Source organism: Arachis stenosperma, chromosome 7 (genome assembly GCF_014773155.1).
Source record: "Arachis stenosperma cultivar V10309 chromosome 7, arast.V10309.gnm1.PFL2, whole genome shotgun sequence".
Taxonomy (NCBI): Eukaryota; Viridiplantae; Streptophyta; class Magnoliopsida; order Fabales; family Fabaceae; genus Arachis; species Arachis stenosperma.
The window spans coordinates 34,035,518-34,054,942 of record NC_080383.1 but is presented as its reverse complement, the minus strand read 5'-3'; the positions used below and the strand labels follow the sequence as shown (position 1 = coordinate 34,054,942).

The 19,425-nt window shown below is 36.6% G+C and overlaps 1 protein-coding gene and 1 pseudogene across 1 annotated transcript; one reads left to right on the top strand and one right to left on the bottom strand.

Moving 5' to 3' along the window:
- Window positions 1-381: 381 nt before the first annotated feature.
- On the bottom strand, window positions 382-9,958 carry LOC130941585 (serine/threonine-protein kinase SRK2E-like; annotated as a pseudogene).
- Window positions 9,959-12,251: 2,293 nt separating this feature from the next.
- On the top strand, window positions 12,252-16,561 carry LOC130939683 (NAD-dependent malic enzyme 2, mitochondrial-like). The gene is given in 9 exon segments (XM_057867775.1): window positions 12,252-12,423; window positions 13,962-14,101; window positions 14,807-14,885; window positions 14,977-15,063; window positions 15,158-15,209; window positions 15,284-15,382; window positions 15,704-15,766; window positions 15,879-15,993; window positions 16,490-16,561. Coding segments are annotated over 9 exon segments (879 nt in total).
- The last annotated feature ends 2,864 nt before the right edge of the window (window positions 16,562-19,425 follow it).

Genomic DNA, 19,425 nt, shown 5'->3' with positions numbered 1-19,425 from the left:
ACTGATTAAGCATGGATTAATCAAAATTAAACAGCACTAAATCCATAGCAAGGGGATCACAACTCGTGATAGATTCCAGAAAATAATCAAGTGATCGATCATATGACAAGAACAAAGCATTACTTACATGAAGGTTGAAGATATGCAAGATAACACAATAAATATATAGAGCACCATATGTAATCAACAAACTGAACAAAGATCACAAAATACAAGCAAAGCAGGATGGATCTCATAAAACATTCTAGTTAAGTACTCTTGCTTCTTGAATTAAAATATTTTTCTTCAACTACATATTCTACACCCTGTACAAATTAAACCCAAGATATTTAAACACTAAAATTAGTCCAATAAGCCAATTTTCCTTTTTCTTTAATATGCTTACATTGCATAAACTATTTTCCCACTGTTATCGATATAGAATCACATATAGAATCACCACCATTCCAACATCAATATTTTCAAGAGCCACCTCCTCCATATTATTACCAAGATGAACCACCTCCAATATACAAAAATTTTCAACCACAAGATGAATACTACTTTCCACCACAACCTCCCATGGAAGAATACTCATATCCATTGATCCAAGAGCCACATGATCCTAATCACATTATCCAAGAGGAACAAGAGTCAAGGGATCATCTCAAGGAAGCATTGGATCAATTTCAAGCAACCATGGAGTGTGTTATGCAACAAGTGGAAAGAATGGAAAACATTGAACCACCACAACTCTACCAAGAAGAACCACCTTCCTACTATGAACCCCTCCCCCAAATTGATGAACCCTTCCACCCATCCCAATCTCTAATGGATGAAACCCTTGGTGTTCTTGTTCAAGGGCAAGAAGAGATGCAAAGGGATGTGCAAAATTTCATGGCCGCCTTGGATGCGGTAACAAATCAATTAGCCTCCCAATGCTTGAACACTCAAGGAACTCCCATGGCTCAAGAAGAGCATAGCATGAAGGAGAGATTGGAAACTCCGGTGGGAAATGAGGGAAGTTGCTTTGTATTGGAACAATTGGAGGAAGCTTTAATTGTTGAAGACAAGGAAGAAGTGGTAGAAGACTTAGGAGATGCGGAGCTTCCATGGGAACATAGAGTTGAAGAAAACCCCTCCAAGATGATTGAGATTGATGCTAGGGAGGAAAGTGCACACCTTCCAAGGCATATTCCATATGAAGACTTGGATGGGATAGAGAAAGAAATGAGTTCCCATGGCAATGAAGAGCAAGCATCAAGTCCTAGTGGTGAAGAATCCTTTGAGCATGAAGAACCTTCTCCCGTTGGATTTGGAAGCATTGAGGAGGTAAACTTTTCCTACACTCCCTATTATGATTTGAGTAAGGGAAAATGTTTAGATAAAGTTGTTGAACAAAGGATTGAGATTAAGAGATCTTGTGAAGAGGTGGAAGTCCTTAGAAATAGAAGGATGGGAGTGGAATACGCTTTGTCAAGATCGTTGGAAGCATCTTTGTCTAGGTTGTCATCTACTCCTTCACTTGAGTGGGTAAAATTTATTTCTATTAGCTTTATTGTCCCACTTGAGTATGGCTTGCTTGAAACGGATGGTCAACTTAGGATGCTTTGTGGGATGAAGCGTAAGCGAAAGATGTTTCGTGGTTGGCGTTACAAATCAAGGCTCATTTTGGTTGATACTTCAAAAGTTGAATACAAAGGTAGGAATAGTGCTCAAATAGATGGGTCTAGAAGGATTGTTGGACACTTCATAGAGAATTCACCTTACTCACCACCCGGTTGGACCAATAATGATGATCAACCTCAAGACGGGTGTGAAAACAAAGTGTGGGACCCCGGATCACAAAAAGAGGATCAACTTTGGGAGCCCCAAGCTTGTGAAGAACTCCATCAACACTTGGCTCAATCCATAAGAAATCTTGGGGCACAATGGAGAACCAAGCATTGGTGGGAGTTCCAAGATGAATACAAGCACAAGCCACCTTGATAAGAAGCTCCCCATAAGTCCAACTTAAGGACAATAAACAAAAGTGCTAGGTGGGAGACACCCCACCATGGTAACATCTTTTCATTTTCTTTCTTTGTACATATTGGTAGAATTAGTTTAATTTCATGTTTTTATTGGTTTGTTAAGTTTAGTTAGAAGTATAACATGTTAAATAAGGTTTTAGGGTGTTTTGGTAGTAGCTTGGAGGTTTGGAATGCTTGGATTGGCACAAAAACATAGAAAAATATTTTTTGAAAAAACAGAACACCATCCACGCGTGCGCGCACCTAACGCGTACGTGATGAGCGGATAATTTGTACGCTTTTTGGCATTGTTTTTAGTATGTTTTTAGTATATTTGGTTTAGTTTTTAGTATATTTTTATTAGTTTTTAGTTAAAATTCACTTTTCTGGACTTTACTATGAGTTTGTGTGTTTTTCTGTGATTTCAGGTATTTTCTGGCTGAAATTGAGGGACCTGAGCAAAAATCTGATTCAGAGACTGAAAAGGACTGCAGATGCTGTTGGATTCTGACTTCCCTGCACTCGAAGTGGATTTTCTGGAGCTACAGAAGCCCAATTGGCACGCTCTCAACGGCGTTGGAAAGTAGACATCCTGGGCTTTCCAGCAATATATGATAGTCCATACTTTGCCCAAGATTTGATGGCCCAAACCGGCGTTCAAAGTCACCTTCAGATTTCCCAGCGTTAAACGCCGGAACTGGCACCAAAATGGGAGTTAAACGCCCAAACTGGCACAAAAGCTGGCGTTTAACTCCAAGAAGAGTCTCTACACGAAAATGCTTCATTGCTCAGCCCAAGCACACACCAAGTGGGCCCGGAAGTGGATTTTTATGTCATTTACTCATCTTTGTAACCCTTAGGCTACTAGTTTCCTATAAGTAGGACCTTTTACTATTGTATTTTCATCTTGGTTCTTCTGGTTCCCTCTCTGGGGCCGAAACCAATGATCACTATTGTTCTTATGTATTTTCAACGGTGGAGTTTCTACACACCATAGATTAAGGTGTGGAGCTCTGCTGTACCTCGAGTATTAATGCAATTACTATTGTTCTTCTATTCAATTCCGCTTGTTCTTTGTCCAAGATATCACTTGTTCTTCAACTTGATGAATGTGATGATCCGTGACACTCATCATCATTCTCACCTATGAACGTGTGACTGACAACCACCTCCGTTCTACCTTCGATTGGGTGAATATCTCTTGGATTCCTGATACACGATGCATGGTTGATCGCCTGACAACCGAGTGCTCGCCTGACAAACGAGCCAGCCATTCCGTGAGATCAAAGTCTTCGTGGTATAGGCAAGAACTAATGGCGGCATTCAAGAGAATCCGGAAGGTCTAACCTTGTCTGTGGTATTCTGAGTAGGATTCAATGATTGAATGACTGTGACGTGCTTCAAACTCCTGAGGGCGGGGCGTTAGTGACAGACGCAAAAGAATCACTGGATTCTATTTCGGCCTGATCGAGAACCGACAGATGGATAGCCGTGCCGTGACAGGGTGCGTTGAACATTTCCACTGAGAGGATGGGAGGTAGCCACTGACAACGGTGAAACCCTTGCATAAGCTTACCATGGAAAGGAGTAAGAAGGATTGGATGAACACAGTAGGAAAGCAGAGAGCCGGAAGGGACCAAGCATCTTCATACGCTTATCTGAAATTCTTACCAATGAATTACATAAGTTCCTCTATCTTTATCTTTATGTTTTATTCGTATATCACTATACCCATTTGAGTCTGCCTGACTAAGATTTACAAGGTGACCATAGCTTGCTTCATACCAACAATCTCCGTGGGATCGACCCTTACTCGCGTAAGGTTTATTACTTGGATGACCCAGTGCACTTGCTGGTTAGTTGTGCGAAGTTGTGTTTATGCCATGGTATTGAACACCAAGTTTTTGGATTCATTAACGGGGATTATGAGAGTTGTGAAAAGTATTGTTCACAATTTCGCGCTACCAGTACGCGCACCTGAGCATTTTTCGACCACCCACGCGGACGCGCACTGTACGCGTACGCGTGGATGCAAAATTTCACCTCCAGCCAAAAACCCGAGATTTAGGCCTGCACTGTGCGAACATTGGGCCTCAGGCACAAGTCTATGCACGCGTGCGCGCACCTGGCGCGTACGCGCACATGATCTTAAATTGGCAATGCACGCGCACGCACACTATGCGCGCACGCGTCGATTGCACAATCTGCACCCCCGGTACTTTTACCCGAGAGTTGTGCCAGACTTGGGCCGACACTATGCCTCCGGCCTAACTCGACGCACGCGTGCGCGCACTTGGCGCGTACGCGTCCTTCGACCAATATACCCATCGACGCGTAAACGTGCATGACGCGCACGCGTCGGTAAAAAAAAAAAAGAGTTTTTTTTCTCCCCTTCCATTTTCTTTTGCTTATCACATTCGCATACTTCTACTCTTTCCATTTTCATTTAGTTTTTGTAGCATGTTTTCGTTTTTTTTAAAAGTCATTTCAATAATGGTGTTGAAGTCTTATACTCAATTATTAAGACTCTCTTGCTTTATCTTGGTGCTTTGTGACCTGTTTAACATTAATTGAAATGTTTTGTTCCACACACAAGGTAGTGCTTTAGTCCTTCCTAACTCATTATCCTTTGTTTTTGTGCTTCATCATCATTGAGTTAGGTTGGGAACAAATGCCCTCATGCTTATCACTAATCTTGTTTGTGTCAATTCTTATTTGATCTTGATGCTCAATATGTTTTTCACGCTTTAACTTTACTCTTGCATCAAGTATCATTGATATGCCATTTTCTCTTATTGTTTCCTCCTCTACATGTTGTAGCTACGATGTAGTAGAGAACCATACCTTTATTTGGCATTAGCCCCCGCCTATATTCTATTTGCTTTGATATCTTTGCTATAGGCTTAACTTTCTTTCTTTTCCTTCCCTTTTAGGTTTGCCACCAAGAAGGGAGAAATGAATAGCTTTAAATGGGGCAACAAACAAGTCATCCGCACAACCTTTTGAAGGAGCTCATTAATTGTAGCAACCCGTCCACCTTGCTCTTCTTTGCATGCACCGAGGACGGTGCAATCTTCAAGTGTGGGGAGGTCGTTCGACCGATCTCCATGGGTAACAATTTCCTTTTCAACACCAATTCTTAGTTTTCTTTGTTAGATTAGTTATTGCATTGCATGATAGGTTGCATGTTAGTTAGAATTTGTACATATTTTACTACCTTCTTCTTATTAGGACTACTTAGTTAGAGTGATGATTTCTTTCCCAAGAAACCATTTTAGGGCAACCTACCAATTTGAAAAAGGAAAATTTCTGTTGAACTTGCTTGAAAGAATGTATTTTGGAACATGGTTTTGAGCTAAGAACACAAGCAAGTGAGATTTGAGCCTAATGATGTGGTTACATCTTATAACCACTTATTTTTCCTTCTTGTGTGTAATTGTTCTTTTTCTATGAATGTAATCTTTGATTTGTTTGATTCTTTATATCCATTATTTTGTGTATTCATGCATTTATATGATTGAGGCCATCATTTCATTAGCTCACTTACCCAAATGGCCTTACCTTTTATCTTCCTTTGTTAGCCAACTTTGAGCCTACGCTTAACCCACTTATTCTTATTTTAGCACATTACAAGCCTTAAAGCGAAAAACAATGAATGTCCTTTATTTGGATCTTTGATTGGCTTAGGCTAGTGAGTGTGAGTGTCATCCAAGAGTGGGAAAACTTTAGGACATTGGTTGGGATAAAAGGGTGTTTGTGTTTTATATTTTTATATTGGGAAATTGGGTACATACTCATGTATTGATTAAATGTATAGACCTTATGCATTGATGTTTTTGTATATAGTTTGAAAGAAAAAGAAAAATGAAAAGAAAATGAAATAAAAGTGAAAAAGAAAAAAAGAAAAGAAAAGAAAAAAAAATGTATATAGAAAAAGAAAAAAAAAAGCAATAAAGGGGACAAAATGCCCCAAAGTAAAGCTCAAATAAAAGTCAATGCATGAGTGTTGTGAAATGAAAAGAAAATGCATGAGTATGTGAAAAAGTGAGGAATGGGTAGTTAGATTAGTACTTAATTGTATAGGTCATTATATAGGTTAGGTGAGAAAGTTTAAGTTAATCAAAGATTCAAATCCTAAGTCCACTAGCCATATATGATCCTACCTTGACCCTAGCCCCATTACAACCTAAAGAAAAGACCTCATGATAATTGTATGCGTGCATTGAATAATTGTTGATCGTTAGATGAAAAACAAATCTCGGAAAGCATGATTAGGGGAGAATTGAGTGAATCAACCCCAAACACCGAGCGACTAGAGTGCAAACACTTCCGGTGAGGGTTTGATGCTCAATTCCTTGATTCCCGGCTTTCATGAGCATTCTTCTTGCAAGTCTACTTGAACTTCATTTTGATATTCGAATTGGTAGGACTCATGAATCGTTATATGATCTTAGCCCTACTTGTGCAAGTATGACTTGGAGGAATGATTTATTTTTAATCAAGTAGGTAAAACCATTTTGCATTTAGTTGCATCCATTTAGATAATTGCATATAGTTTATTTACATTGAATAAATGTTGATGCCCTTTGCTTTCTCTTGGCTTAAGCATGAGGACATGCTTGGTTTAAGTGTGGGGAGGTTGACAAACCCCAATTTGACGGTTTATCTTGTATTGAATTTAGGGGATTTTATCACCTTTTACCCACATTTATTCAATGAAATAGCATGGTTTTGTATATTCTCCTTTAATTGTGCTTAAGAGTGAAAACATGCTTTTTAGGTCTTAAAATAGCTAAATTTAATTCTCCTTGATTCCATTAGATGCCTTGATATGTTTGCTAAGTGATTTCAGATTTAGAAGGCAAAGATTGGATCAAGGGAATGAAGAAAGAAGCATGAAAAGTTGGAGAACTCATGAAGAAATGAAAGAACCGGAAAGCTGTCAAGCCGACCTCTTCGCACTTAAACGACCATAACTTGAGCTACAGAGGTCCAAATGATGCGGTTTCAGTTGGGTTAGAAAGCTAACATCCGGGGCTTCGAAACGATATAAGATTTGCCATAGTTGCTACACGTATGGTGGCGCGCACGCGCAAAGTACGCGCACGTGCCGTTGCTGCCACCTAGTTCACTTAAAGCATCATGTGGCCAGCGATTTTAGAAGCCTTGTGGGCCCAATCCAACTCATTTCTGATGCTATTTAAGCCAAGGATTGAAGGGAAATCAACATACTATTCATACTTTTACATGTTAGTTACCATTAGTTTTAGTTTAGTTCTAGAAGTTAGTTTCTAGAGAGAGAGAGCTTCTCTCTAGAATTAGGATTAGGATTAGGATTAGTTCTTAGATCTAGGTTTTAATCTTTGCTTTCTTCTACTTCTACCTTTCAATTCCTTGTTGTTAGATTCATCTTCTTCTACTCTTTTGTTGTAATTTCCTTTATGTTGTTCTTACATTTTGTTGTAGATCTAGTATTGTTCCCTCTACATTCTTTCAATTCAATAAGAGGTAATTCATAATAATTGTTCTTCTTTGCTTTTTCCTTGTTAATCTCTTGCCTTTGTAGTTAGATCTCTCTTTAATTCTTGCAATTTATGTTGTTTACTTTTATTGCACTCTATGTGTTTGTTGAAATGCCTCTTCTAGATATAGTGTAGATTTATTCCTCTTGGCCTAGGTAGAGTAATTAGTGACACTTGAGTTATCTAATTCCTTTGTTGATTGATAATTGGAGAGATTGCTAATTGGTTTGGAGTGCACTAAAGCTAGTCTTTCCTTGGGAGTTGGCTAGGACTTGTGGCTCAAGTCAATTCATCCACTTGACTTTTCTTTATTTAGTGAGGGTTAACTAAGTGGTAGCAATGAACAATTCTCATCTCAATTGAGAAGGATAACTAGGATAGGACTTCTAGTTCTCATACCTTACCAAGAGCCTTTTATAGTTGTTAGTTTACTTTTCTTGCCATCTATATTTCTTGTCAAAAATCTCTAAAACCCCAAATTAACTCACAACCAATAACAAGACACTTTATTGTGATTCCTAGGGAGAACGACCCGAGGTTTGAATACTTCGGTTTATAAATTTAGGGGTTTGTTTTAGTGACAAACAACTTTTTGTATGAAAGGATTATTGCTTGGTTTAGAAACTATACTTCGACGAGATTTTATTTGAGAAATTCTAAACCGTCAAAAATCCATTCATCACAAGGTCAGGATCATCGAGCTCTAAGTCTTCGTCCATGTCGTCAATATCCAAGCTGCCGTTAAGATAACAGTTCAGAGACTGAGTTCTGGCTGCAGGAATTGTAGCCTCGGCAATTAACTGCATGATTTCTTCAATGCTCTGCATTGGTTGTTCAGGCTCCTCAAACTGGGTGTTTGTATAGTCAACCATGAGATCAGCTGGGAGGTTCTTCAAGAACCACAGATGGTTTCTAATCTCAGGAATGTTTATTCTCTGCTTTTAAAAGAACATTAGTTTCCAACTGCAATGTTAATGCCACATGTGCATGGTAACAAGAGAAGAAAAGAAAGAAAATGCCGCAAAATTGTAGATTAGAACATTTAAAATCCAATTCAGCTGTCTAAGGAAAAATGTCATAATAGAAACTGACTTGCGCAGGGTCAGCGACAAAGATCCTTGAGACCAGATGACGGCATTCAGGTGATATGTTAATACTGTCAGGAATTGAGTACTGGATTTCAAAATTCTCTGCAAGCAAAAATCAACAGTTTTAGAAAAGGAATTCAATGATATTGTCGCATTAACCAGAAAGGATGCAAAAGGCTACATGAATTGTCTTCTGGAAATTTTTGGTTCATCTGGATCCTGAAAAGGGTATGAGCCCACCAACATGACATATAAGGTCAAACCACAAGACTACACATCCGCAATCTGAGCCATAATCGAGAAGCAGCATCAGTGTAAAGCATTAGTAAAGAAGAAAACAATGCTAGCCAGCCTATGAATGCAGTTATTGTGCATTAACATCTAATATTTGAAGTATGACAAGCATAGAATCACTTGTACTATGCTGAAGGTTATATAGTAGATCTTTATGCAGTGGCGATCCAATTATATTAAACAAAACAAGTGGATGATAGCATGATGCTAAACAAGTGAACAAGACATAATGCTTTCCTTGAAAAGAAGTTAGCATATTGTACCAATTAGCAGATGGATGTGTTCGGAAGGTGTAATAAGATGGAAATAAAAAATATGCAGACACATAAGCTAATCGAAGTACATCTCAATTGGAAATTATTAGAATTTCACAGTGATATATTTATTTGGCCTCATAGTAGCAAAATACCTTGCCATCATATTCCTTCCTGAGTAGAACTTCCGGAGCAATGTATGCAGGGGTACCAACTTTAGATTTTGGTTGTGAATATAGCACTAAGGACTGCGAAAGAAAAATAGCAAAGATTTGTGTTATAGATATCACAAATTTTATCAGAGAAATAAATTTGCTTGATCTTGAAGGAAACGGAAATTTCAATTAACTAAAGATTTTTAACAGATAAAAGTAGCAAGAAAAAAGAGGCCAACCTTAGAATACCCAAAATCACATATCTTTAATCAAGGAGCTGGACTGCCATTTAGTAATGTGTTCTCTAACTTCAAGTCACGATGGCATACTTGCTGCATTAAAAAAGATAAACAGAGAAATTCAGGTTAGACTTCTCGCCTATATATTCTGTAAAACAAATGCACGAAAGTACCAAACTTGATACCATTGCATGACAATAGCTAACCCCTGAGATAAGTTGTTGGAAGAAGAAGCGCGCCTGAAATGAAAAATAATTAATAATAGGCATTATATAACATATAATGGCAACAGCAGTATGATACAACTAAACAAAATGCAGTAGATAAGAACCTCATCCTCATTGAACCGTCCTGCATTGCATATTCACTCAAATAGCTCTCCACCAGCAGCATATTCCATCACAATAGACAAATGTGTAGGAGCTTAAGTAGGACTAAATAGAACAATTCATTGGGAGTATACAGATAGCAGACCTTTTTGAATCTAACAATATTTGGATGCCTCAATGATCTGTGATTTATAATTTCCCTTCTCACATTTTCATCTATCTGTTAAGAGAAATTGAAGTTAATAACTTAACATCAATTCACTCAACAGCACCACAAGATCAGTTAATTATGTCCAATATCAATTGCATTTACCAGCAAATCTTTCAAAATCGTACTTATTACAGAGTAATCTCAGCTTAAAACTATGATACAAATCAACAAAAGCTTTCAAGTAACAAAAATAAGCAAAAAAGGGATGATCTTTGACATTAAAATTGAAAGTCAATAACTCAACTGCCAAATCATGAGTTCATGACCCACACTAATACACACAAACCAAACACACCACAATAACAATTAATAGACAATAACAAAAAGAGGAATCAGAAAGAAATTCGAAGCTCAAACCTTGTCACCTCTCTCAATATATTTGATAGCAACAAGCTCATTAGTGTGCTTATTTGAGTATAATGATAACAATAATAACAGTAATAATTATGAGAAAAAATACTTATTCTTGGATGCAGGAACAACCTTATTTTAGAGATGCAAGGCAATTATGTCAATCACCAGAGTGAAAAGCTGTATAAGACTAAAGAAGAGTGGTTTAGACATTAAATCATAACTAAGTAACTAACAACATTGAATTAGGCAGCAAGAGACAAAGAAAAAGACATCCATGATCAAGCTACCAGTTAGTGTATTCCTGATCAAATGAATGATAGTATAATCAAACCTTTTCTTGTTTAAGTGGAGATTCTTCGCTCATAGTTCTTCAATTTGGAGGTGTGGTTGTGATCTTAGCTCTCAAGTAGAACTGCCACAAAGTCTGTAAACGAGTATCACTGATTTCATTTTGTTGATGTGTCTATGTCCTTGTACAATGCAAGAGTCGTGTATGTATGCTTCTTAGTGCTTGTAAGTTTTGAGACTTCTTTGTAGCTTTGATTTGAATACTTATTCTTAGGCTGAAAAACAAATTTTGTATTATACTGTAAAATACTGGTTAAGTATCTTGCCTATGAACCGTGAAGGCATGAATATATAGAATCTAACAAGAAGGCATCTTTATAGGCAAACACTATAGTTGTTGATTCAATAGAAGTGAAGAATCACACACTATTAATCACTCAATTTATTAGGAAACCATGTGTTATTATTATTTTTTATCACAAGTACAAGAACCAGTTTGCAGCAATGTTAAAAGAGATCATTACAAATTTTGCTACAAATGTTTTACTGCACAACAGCATCGACAGATTAAAATGTTCATCACACGTACAAGGACAAGCAAATTTGGCCCAAAATTTCTCACACCCCCACCAATCATTCTGGACGTGACTTGTTTTGCACTGCAATACTTGTCTCAAGGTTGCTTGAGTGATAAGCGAAAAGGTAATTTGCATTGTTTTCTTTCATTCGTGGTGATTACTATTATAATCTTGCCTAAGAAAAATACTTACTTGGTAATTGCTATGCATGCTACACAAATCTCTCTTGCATTATGCACATGGACATCAAGTCTTTAATGTGTTGTGAATTGTGATTTTTTAGCACTTCATGTCTTATTGATCCTTACTTAGTTCTCTTCAACAAACAGAGTGGTAATAAAGCTTACTGCATTGCTGGCGAAAAAAATAAATTAAAAAAAGACTTACGACACAGTTAAAGCGCTGTCGCAGCAAGCAAACTGAAATTCTTCAAGCATTATGTCCAATGCATGTAGTTGTGAGAGACAAGGACCTGATGCAACCATGCTTTAAGACTCAAACCGGTATTCCTATGTACTCTACATCATTTGCATTTTAATAAAAAAGTTATTTACGTATTTAATTTTTTTGCTGTCATAGAACATCACATAAAGTTTTGTTTAGTAGTACCATATTTTGAACCAAGACCATTGTTTTGTATAATACACCAAAAGGTTTTGGAATCAAAAGCAAAATTAAGGGAAAAGCAAGGAAATTTAAAAATTCATTTCATCCTACAAAATGAGAACCTTTAATAGAAATTGCAGATATGTATTGTAGACATGTGCCCATATTTATGAAAATTCTCAGTTTAATTTTTGGCCGATCAATCAGTAATGGTCTTTGACTACAATACTTAGGAACAAACCAGAATTAACTCAAGAACAGGACAGAAAAACAAATAGAAGCAGTGAAAAATCAGACAAAAAAAATCAAGAACCAACCTGAGTCAGAGGCTCCATTCTGATGATGCAGACAGAGAGTGGCAGAGTGCAGGGAGGAGTGGAGGAAGACGCGGTGGCTGCCAGAAAGGAAGAGGCGCTGGACGACGACGGCTGGACGGGGCTCGACGATGGAGGACGAAGGGGCATTCAAAGAACTTCCATAGAGGAGAAAGACGCAGCGTTTGCCGAGTTGAGTGGTTTAGCCTTCCTTCTCCTTTAGGTTCTTTAAATTCCGTGGGTGGCTAGCTACCGAGATCAATGCATTCAATTATTGCTAGAGTTTTGCCGTTTTGGTGTGCTTCAGAGAGAAGGGGGCACGAATGATATTAGGAGAAGATGAAAAACATATTGATTTTTTATTTTTTTGATATCTTTTGCTTTGCTTCAGAGGGGGATGAATGATTAGGGGAATTGGAGAAGACGAAGAACGATTGATTTTTGTTTTTTTATATATTTTTGTTTTGTTGTTTAAATTAATTAAAACTATAAAATTAGGATTAATTGAATTCTAAAGTTTGATTAATTTAAAAGGGTATTTTTGTCTAATCAAATAAAGTAAGGATGTTTAAGACTTTTTATAAAATTAAATGAAAAATATATTTTTATTTTTATTTAATTAAAGGGGTGTATTAGTAAAAGTGGTGATATAATACATATTTAAAAAATAAAAAATGAAATGCTAATGTGAAAAATAAATTCCACGTGACTTGTTACTATTTGTCCATATTTTAAACGTATCAGTACATATGAATTTATCATTGTACCATAGCAAACATCTTTTTTTATATGATTTACTGTTGTGAGTTACGCTGGGTTATGGTGATTAAGGGTAATTTACACTGTTATGACGGCATAACATTTTGGAATTTGGGGGAAAGAAATCGCACTGTCCAATTTTTTAAAGAAAGAGAAAGAAACACAAATTGGACGGTCTAATTTGTGTGAGCAAGAATTTTGTGTTGCATGAAATCGGATCCACTGATTTCACAAAAATTTTTTTAATCCAAGATTACATTAATCGCACCCACCGATTTCTGGGTCACAATTTTTTTTAATCCGAGGGTACACTAATCGGACTCAGCGATTTTTGGTGGACAATTTTTTTTTAATCCGAGAGTACACTAATCAGACCCAGCTATTTGTGTTGCGGAAAAAATTTGAATTGATAGCATGCGGTCGGTCCGTCCGATTTAATTGTAATGCATACATAACACTATAAGAAAAATACCCATTCAGCCACACTTTTTTTAAACTACATTTGAAAAACGTAGCCTATTCTATGCTTTTCTTCGTGTTGCCTTTTTATAAGAGAAAAGGATAACAATTGTGGCATCATTTAAAAAGTATAGCCTTAGGTATTATAGAAATCACTTATAAAGCGTAGCCGTAGGTTGATATCTATAGGTTCACTTTTTGTATCAAAGAGGACGCTTTTAGAGGGTAGCCTATTTATTAAGTTTTGGGTGCGTTTTAAAAGTGATGCCTAATATATCTAGAGCCAAAAACATGACACTTGGTGAATTTTTTCTCTCTTACATTTTTTGCACGCACACTCAACTCACACACTTAGTGAAATTTTTACCCATTCGCTCCAAGCTCATCATCACTTTTCGGAGAAGAAACCCCTTTCAGAGAATCCTTTCAGAGAAGAAATTTTTACCCAAACCTCCATTATCGTCGCACCTGCCCTCTCACTATCGTCGCACCCCAGTCACCACTCACCCCCATTCACCAGTCACCGCCACACATCACTCACCACTCACCACTGACCGTCGCTCCTCTTTGCCTTCCTGCACTGATCGTCGCTGCGCTGCCCATACCATTGTTGATCTCTGCACTTCTCGTCGTCCTCTCTGTGCTCACGTCGTCAATAAGGTATGTATTAATTTCCATTAGATTCTGAAATTTGAGGGGTTTAGGGTTCTGATTTTAGAAATTGGTTTCCCTCGGTAATCACAAACACAACAACTATGCTCTTACGTATTTCTTGTATTTCAATTAGAATGTTTAAATTTGAGAGTAACTAAGTTGATGCATGAGCCAGATACGCCATTTTTGAGCTGAAATTGTACTTGTTATTACATCAAACAATATTTAATGTGATGTCTATATTGATGCTTTGCATTGTTCTGGTTTCTAGCTAATATTGTCTGCTCCTAACGATTATACTTATTTTTCCAGCTACTTTTCATTCAACCTGTAAACAAAACTCAATAAATTGTAGTGTTAGTGTGGTGAGATCACACACAGAAGGCCCTAGAATCTATTCTATAGGAATCCCTCCATCTAACATTGGTGAGAAATTTGGTTAACTACTGAAAATCAGAAGAGGAATTGATGTTAGTTTTGAAGTGAATGGAGAAATTTTTGCGGCCCATAAATTGGTACTAGCTGCACGGTCACCCATTTTTAGAGCCCAAATTTTTGGTCCTATGAAAGATCAGAATACTAATTGTATAAACACTGTGGCTACGACTTTAGCATTAGTAGAGCAGCGTCATTGTTTTCAGCTGAAAGCAGTTTGTCTCAAGTTTATTGCAACCTCTGAAAACTATCTACTGGATTGTTTTATTGAAGTAGCTACTGAAACTTAAGGCAATGAAAGAATCTGTTTCAACAAAACCTGCTATCTTTGCCATGTCTAACCCTACCATGAATGGTTTGTCTGCACAACGCTTAATAAACTCTCACAATTTCTTAATGTAATGACTGTTTTTAATTTTGACATTGTCATTGGTGTACCTGGACAGTTGAGTGCACTGCTATTGATGCTTTTAAGCATGCCGGAGGAGATATCGTATTTGGAAGTGAAAACCCTTTCGAAAATGTATATATTAGTAATTAGCTCTCATTGGTTTTGAGTTGAGGTTTCTTGTCTACTTTACATTTTTCCTTAGCTGTGAAGAAACATCTGATTAAAATTTTATGCATGTAATGGAAAAGTGGGTCATGTAAATCAAGCCAACATGTATTTGTTCCTAGGGTAGGACATGCTTTCAGCTTTCTTGTGTCAATAAATTTTCATGATCATTCTTATGGTTGGAAATTTTGATTTAGTCTTTTATTTTAAACTTTCTATTTTTGAATTGATCTAGGATCACTTTTGTTAGGTGCTCGGCTAATAACAGATGGAATGTTACAGGCTGCTGCTGAATGGTATGCGCATGTTAATGTGGACTACTTTTATTAGCATTCATGGAAGTTTGGCAGAATCTCTTTATTTGATATTTATAGTGTTGCGTTCTAGAATTCACTAAGCTGCTAAAACCTAAAGCGATTAAGCATATTGTCCTTGTTTTACATGCTCAAACATTTATCTGTTTACATTTCTTTGATGGATCAAACAACACCATATTTCTATGCTGTAAACCATATCCAGTGTTTAACCCATGATAATTTGTGGCATCTTCTTGCATTCATGATGACATGCATTCAATCTTTTAAAATAAAATACTAACAATACTGTCTTTCTCACAGCCTTGCTTCATACATGTTAGAGGAAGATATCTCAAAAGGAATCCTGTATCCATCCGTTGATAGGTAATATTTTCGTCACTTGGTATATTTGATTTTTCGTTTTTGCTTTGTTGATTGATTGTTCTTATAGCTGATATTATTAGCATTCTCTGATCAATACTTGTGGTTGCTGTAGCATTCGAAATGTAACAACAGAGGTTGGTGCTACTATTTTTCGAGCAGCAGTTGAAGACAACTTGGCAGAAGAGCATGGTGATGTAGGGCCCAAGGAACTTGCAAAGATGTCAAAAGTATGTGAAATCTTCATTTACACGCTTTATATGATACTAGTTGATATGTTATAGTCTGTAAATTAAATTATTAAATACTATTATTTTATTATGAAAATTAGTTATATGATTAGTAGTAGAATGTTTAAGTAATGGGTAGTTTTAAGTTATTATGTGTATAGAGAAGTTATTAGAGGTTAGGGACACGAGCCATTTTTAGCATCAGAAATTGGACACCAAATCTTAATCCCATTTGCATATACTATCTATGTTGAATGAGTTGCCTAAGATTAACAGTTAAAGTTTACATCCAAATATGGCAAATTAAGTTGTTTGTGATAAAAGAGATAACATACCTCATGTCACACAGTATCTTATGTTGTATACAATGTTTTTCCAAACTTGGCAAGGTGTTGAAGTTCTAACAAAACTTGATAGTTTGTACTATTAGTCTTTTAGTACCTTATTTTATATTATCGAGCCTTATCTTATCAGATGTGGTTTACAATGGTTGCAGGAGGAGACAGTGGAGTACGTCGCAAGAAATATGTGGTACCCTGTGTATTCTTCTCTTGTTCATGAAAAATAGAAGTCTCGTCTCTCATGTAGAATTTTTTTGAAGACCTTGTTTAAGTGCTCTCTATTTTTTGCTGAGAAATATTTTTAGCATTCATTTTGCTTTGTATGGAGTCAACACACAACTTTCTATTATAATGGTTACCTTTTTATAATGCTTATCTTTTTGAATATATTAATTCTATATGCTTATTTTAGTGTGAGATGTATACATTTTTACAATTAACTTCATTTTAATACTTTTAAATCATTATTATAAATATATTATGGTTAGAGATAATTTTTATTATTTAAAGAAATTATTTAGTATAATTATGTATTTATTTTTATTTTATAATATTCAACTCATTTAAATAAAAATGCAGAATTATTATACATGTAATCATATTAACTATTATGTTGTATTAATAATTATTAGATAATTATATATATATATATATATAATAGTTATAGTATACAGTAGTTATAGTATACAAAAAAAAATAAAGGACCTAAGGCTACACTTATAAAAAGTAGCCATGAAATACAATGTGGCTACATTTTACAGGTGATATAGTAGCGTTGAAAAGCATAGCCTATTCTGGTAAAAATGGAAGCTGAAAAGCATAGCCTTTGGTCCTGGACAGCATCACTTGAAAAGCGTACCCTATTCCTAAACGCCAAAAGCGTAGCCCTTGGTGCAGAAAAGCGTAGCCTTTGAGAATAGGCAACGGCCGAATAGGAATCACCCTAAAAAGCGTAGCCGTAGCCCAGAAAGCGTAGCCATAGCCTAAGGCATCATTTTTTTCACTTTTGGCTACACTTTTCAAGTGTACCTGAATGGATGTTTTACTTGTAGTGTAAACAAAAAAAAAATCACAAAAGCCCCCATTTCTTCATCGTGTGTCTTAGCTTATGTTCTTCCTCTTCTCTCATTCTTCTCCTCCGTTCTAGCAGAATAATTTTAGTGAGATTGAGAGTAGTTAAGTACGTATAGTGTTATGGATGATAGAGTTGTGTTGAAAATTTATTATTACGAATAGATTTTATTGCAAACATATGAGGGAGTTCAATTTGTGTGTGAAAATCTATTAGATGTTGTTATTCCGTTCACATTATCATTTGAGGAATTAAAAGGTGTGATTTGTGAGAAGATAGATTCTCAAATATTTAGGAGAGTATTGTGTATTTTGTACAAGTATCCTTTACCTGTGTTTGGTGGGTTCGTTCAATTTCAGACCAAATACGTGACGGATGAAGCGAGTATGCATGAAATATTTTCAATGTATATGGAAAATTGCCACCGAATGTCATGCATCGAGTTGTATATTGAGTTCGAGCAATCTGAAGCGGACCGTAATATTGAATTGGAAGATTATAATAATGAAATCAAGGAGGAATTTGAAAGTAACTATGAGATCGTTGGTCCAGGTGAAGACGAAGATGAAGCTGACGGCACCATGAACGCAGATGTGACGGAAGTTGCAAATGCACTAGCAAACCCGCATCCATTTCAGGAGCCTTCTTTCATGCGGTCATTGGATTTGGAGGCTATGCATGCACCGGAGTTCCTCAATATATGAATGCAGAATGTAAAGAAAGATAGCTTTGTGATACTCTGAAGTAGGAGATCAATAAGGTCAGATGAGTAATATATGTGATATGTGGATTGTAATTTGTGACCATAGCATTTGATTACTTTATTAGTTAATAGTTCTTTATTATGATCATACATGGTAAAGTGTGTTTATCAATTGTTTATGTAATAAATGATTTATTACTGTATACATAATAAATGATTTATTACTTATAATGTATGCAGAGCTTCCTGTTGTGGCGGATGATGAATTCACGGTGGGGATGGAATTCAGTTCAAGGAAGGCAGTAATCAAGGCAATGAAAGATTATACCATCCATAGAGGTGTAAACTATCCGGTTTATGAGTCAGAATCGATGACATTCTATGCTAAATGTACACAATATGGCGGTGGTTGTGATTGGCTAATCAAGTTTACCAAAATGCAGAAGAAGTACTATTGGGAGATAAGGAGGTACAATGGTAGTCACACTTGTACCAGGTCTACTATTTCTCAAGACCATTCGAAACTGGATTCCAAGATAGTTGCAGAAGCAATTAAGCTGTTGGTAGAGGTTGACCCATCTATAAAGGTAAAATCAGTCATTGCTGAAGTCGAGTGAAAGTTTAACTACACCATCAGTTATCGCAAGGCTTGGTTAGCAAAGCAGAAGGCAGTGGAGTCAATTTTCGCAGGTTGGTAAGCATCGTATGAAGCTTTGCCCATATGGTTTGAGGTCATGTGTTACAAGGAGTCATCAGCAGTAGTTCACTTTGAAACAATGCTTGCATACCAAGGGGATGATTTGGTTCCTGATATCTGTGTACTACATAAAGTCTTCTGAAGTTATTACCCTTGTATTAGGGCCTTCATACACTGTAAGCCAGTGGTGCAGGTGGATGTGACTCATTTGTATGGAAAATACAAGGGTTGTTTATTGGTAGCAGTCTCACAAGATGGTAATAACAACATCGTGCCTATTGCACTTGCCATAGTGGAAGGAGAGACTTTTGATGCATGGTACTTTTTCCTAAGTAACTTGCGTTAACATGTGGTGACACGTGATAGTGTGGGACTTATCTCTGATCGACACGATTCTATTAGGTCATCTATTGATCGGAGTAATGGGCTTGGTCTCCTCCTAGAGCTTTTCATATGTTTTGTATCCGGTATATTGAGTCAAACTTCTTGAGGAAGTTCAAGGCACCTTACTTGCAGAAGCTTATCATCAACATCGGTAAGTTTGAATACCATGAACTTTGTATTTATTGTAAGTACGATTGAATAGAATAGTGTTCATAGTTGATTGTTTCTTTTTCAT